Source organism: Gavialis gangeticus, unplaced genomic scaffold, assembly GCF_001723915.1.
Source record: "Gavialis gangeticus isolate Ggan-Ray unplaced genomic scaffold, GavGan_comp1, whole genome shotgun sequence".
Lineage (NCBI taxonomy): Eukaryota > Metazoa > Chordata > Crocodylia > Gavialidae > Gavialis > Gavialis gangeticus.
The window spans coordinates 100,578,490-100,581,919 of NW_017729022.1; the positions used below are offsets into that span (position 1 = coordinate 100,578,490).

The following is a 3,430-nucleotide window of genomic DNA, read 5'->3' on the forward strand; positions in this document are numbered from 1 at the left end:
GGGGGGGGGAGAGGGGGAATAAAGCAAGCCAAAGAGAAATGGGTCAAGTTTATTTTCTTCTTTTAATTTCTGGTGACAAGATTACTACTGAAAGTGATAAAAAATTTTTAAGATAGATGACGTTTTAGGCTTGAAATAAAAGAGTGACCTTTAAAGATGTAGTTGTCTTAAATCTGCAAAGCAGATCTGGGCTTTATTCCCAACTGTTCAAGCAGGGTGAAAGCAAAATCATTATTTAGATATGTTCCAATTAGGCAGCTGGACTCAGCAGAGGTACTCTCCCTCCCCAAAGTAATCTATCCTCCTTACTGAGACAAGATTATAAACATACTAGCAGGACAAACAATGTTATTCTATGTGCTCTTTTCATAGGGCATTAAGATAGCTTCACTGAAGTCATGGCGACTGTATCAGTGTATAGCAGTTAAGTGTTCAAGAGAAGGCAAAACTCTCTCTCTCTCTCTCTCTCTCTAGCTTTAGTGAGTCATAGTCTCCAATCATGCACAGCCCTGAAAAAGGATAAGTCACAACAAAATAAGGGTTTTTATTAGCAAAGTCAGACGCCATTTTGGAAAAAATCACAGAACATTAACGAAAGCTCTAGTTTATTATGGCACCTGGATTCTCAGCTATTGCATTAGGGGGTGGTCATAGGCAGGCAATGAAAATGTTCAGATTTACAACCTTTGCAAAGCACAAGTTCAGCCAGCAGCTACTGCGGCCCTAGGGTTATCTGAGGGGGCAATAACTGAAGGGAGTGCATCTACCAGCCAAATTCTGAAATTTGTTATAATATTCTATTGTGGCAAAATACTCTGTCATGGAGTTGTAGCATAATATACACAAGGAACAAGCTTTTTAGTACAATATGCCCAGGGTGATCAGCTGCTACTTCATCCCCATGCCCCAGAAAATACCCCTCATTCAGGTTACCAGGAGAGGCTTTTTTCATTAGTTTTTGGGAGGACAGGGGAGGGTACATCTGTCACTATGCCTTTCTCTTTCATGCATCTGTGCCCTCCCCTTTACTAGCAGCAGCAGCTGAAGTTACATACTTTACAGCTGCCCCCAGCCAGTTCCTCCAGGTCCTCCTCAAACACCCACAGAGTTTGAAATAGTTAAACAGGTGCACTGGAGGATGGGAAAGGGATGCAATAAACCAGGCAGCTGTTGGAAGATGGTACTGCTGGATGCCAATGACTGCTAGCACTCTCCAACACAAACCCATCTCTCAGCAAGCCACATGACTCTGCAAAAAATCTCTGCCATGAGTCACAACTGCAAGGCCACTGTTTTGAAAACCTTAGGGCAAATAAATAAATCAGAGATAAGTTACAAGAATCAAGAACTCTATTATTCCTCATCCATTCAGAGTTCATATTAGCATTTCCACATGTATCGTGCACATGCATATCTAGAATGTCACAGAATAATCTTTTTATGAGCGCTTAATGACTAGTCAGATAACTTAATATTTTCTTCCTTTCTAGATCATTAGCGCACAAGGATTTATTATCTCTGGAATATATCTGCATTACTTTATTTATAAAGGCATGAATGGTGACCTTAAAAATTCAAAGTAAGGCAGAGAAGCCCATCAGAAAAAGTTGCACAGGCCAAAATAAATATTCTGAACATACATGGAACACAACCAGTAGATGCATTTACTTTTAAGAACCATAAAGCAGCCAGATACAGCTAAAATGCCATCCTATTGCTTTCCTACATGTTAAAGCTTTAGTACGCAAGCACATTGGTACTTCAGTTTTGCACAAGATAGACAAGACTTAATTTTCAACTACAAAAAAAAAATAATCAGCTCCCTGGACAACTACAGCAGTACCACAGACAACTGTGTCACCCAAGACTCTTCACTTGCTAGCTTTATTGCTTCTACACATCAAACCTGCAAAAAGAAAATTACTTTTATAAAATAGGCTACTTTTCCATCAGATAGCTGATACTCCACTTCAAAAGTTAAGCTGAAAGCATATTCCTGGATTTAAGGGCAGTTCAATTACTCCTAGGGGAGCCCAAAATGCTTCTTGTCTCCACCTCTAAAGGGGCCTTTGCTTACCTTTCTGAATTACACTTAAATTCGAGATATGATTCCTTGACCACATGTAGAGTATTTGCTGTATCTGTGTATTTTTAACAACACTGTCCAACTGCTTTCCCACCATAAGAAGAGCATTAAGCAAGATTTATCCTGATGCCTGCTGCTGCATTATGGCTTTTCTTAAACCTGATATTAAACTAACTGAAGGCGCAGAGCTTCCCCAAGACGTTTCCTATAATGTTACTAGGCCCCCACTTCTCTCCTGGGTGCAACTCGACTCTGCTCCAATGACACAGGTGACTGATTTTGCAACTTTCGCACCTGGGCCAGGAAAACATGGCTTGAGCCTTACAAAGTGGGCATGACATGGAGAGGAGGACCAGGGGAGGGTCAAAGGAAGCAGTTTCCTGAAGGCAGGATTCATTTCCTCCGGTGGCTTCGCTGTGTAGAGAAGTGCTTCTTAACCGGTCAGATGGCAGGATCTTGCCTACACGAGCCAGGGAGTGTCTCTAAGCGCCCCTCTCCCCAGCTAGATACAGCCCCCTGCGGTTGTGGCGCTGCCATTTGCTGGCCGGGCCGGGGCGGAAAGGCAAGAAAAGGCGACTCAGAGGCGATCCCATCAAGCACCGTCAGTCAGCCGCTCCCTAGCCCGCAGCCTGAGCCAGCGCAGAGCCAGAGCCAGGCAGAGCCCGCGCCGCTGCCAATGCCGAGCGGTGCGATGCAAATGCGGTGCCACACTAATGCAATGTCAGACGCGCTGCTCTGCACCGGCCATTGCAAGGCAGGGCCCCGCGCTGCAAGACCCACTGGAAGGGGAAGGAGCCCCACGCCCAGGCCAGGAACTCCCAGGGCCCCCGCGCAGCTTACCGTGCTAAGCTGCGCCCCCATAGCTGCCCCCCCACAGTTCCGGCCAGCAGCAGACAGAAGCGGCGCTGCCTGACGTCGCTACACTGGAACTTGCCCCGCCCCGCCAGGTCTCCAATAAGCAGGTCAGCCTACTGCGCTCGTTTGGGCGGAGGCGGTTCGTGGGGCGTGGTCTAGCCTTAAGCTTCTTGAAAGTGCGGCGGCGCGTGCTGGGGAGTGCGAGAGTTGGTTGTAGAATGCTCTGGAACGTTGGAGTGGGTTGTAGAACACTTTGGAAGCGCTCTGAGGGGGTTCTGAGGCGGGGCAGCGGCCCACATGGCCAGGAGAGCCTTAGTAGCGGAAGCCCCATTCTCTAACACTGAGAGGCCTGAGATAAGGCCCAGATAGGAAGCAAAAGGTGCCAGTGGGAGGCGTTGCGTAGCGGCTGAGCTGAGCAAGGGGATAGTTAAGGCGTTTTGTAAAAACTGCAGTATTGCCAGTGGGAGTTGGGGAAAGAGTGGATCGAGA

General features: G+C 46.6%; 1 protein-coding gene across 1 annotated transcript in view; it reads right to left on the reverse strand.

Moving 5' to 3' along the window:
• LOC109296326 (NADH-cytochrome b5 reductase 3) overlaps positions 1–3,033 on the reverse strand; it is a 54,527-nt gene extending 51,494 nt beyond the window's left edge. Inside the window, exon 1 of the mRNA XM_019515723.1 lies at positions 2,927–3,033. Within this exon, the coding sequence (XP_019371268.1) occupies positions 2,927–2,947 (21 nt within the window). The 5' untranslated portion in view covers positions 2,948–3,033. The remainder of the gene's footprint in view (positions 1–2,926) is intronic.
• Positions 3,034–3,430: the final 397 nt, after the last annotated feature.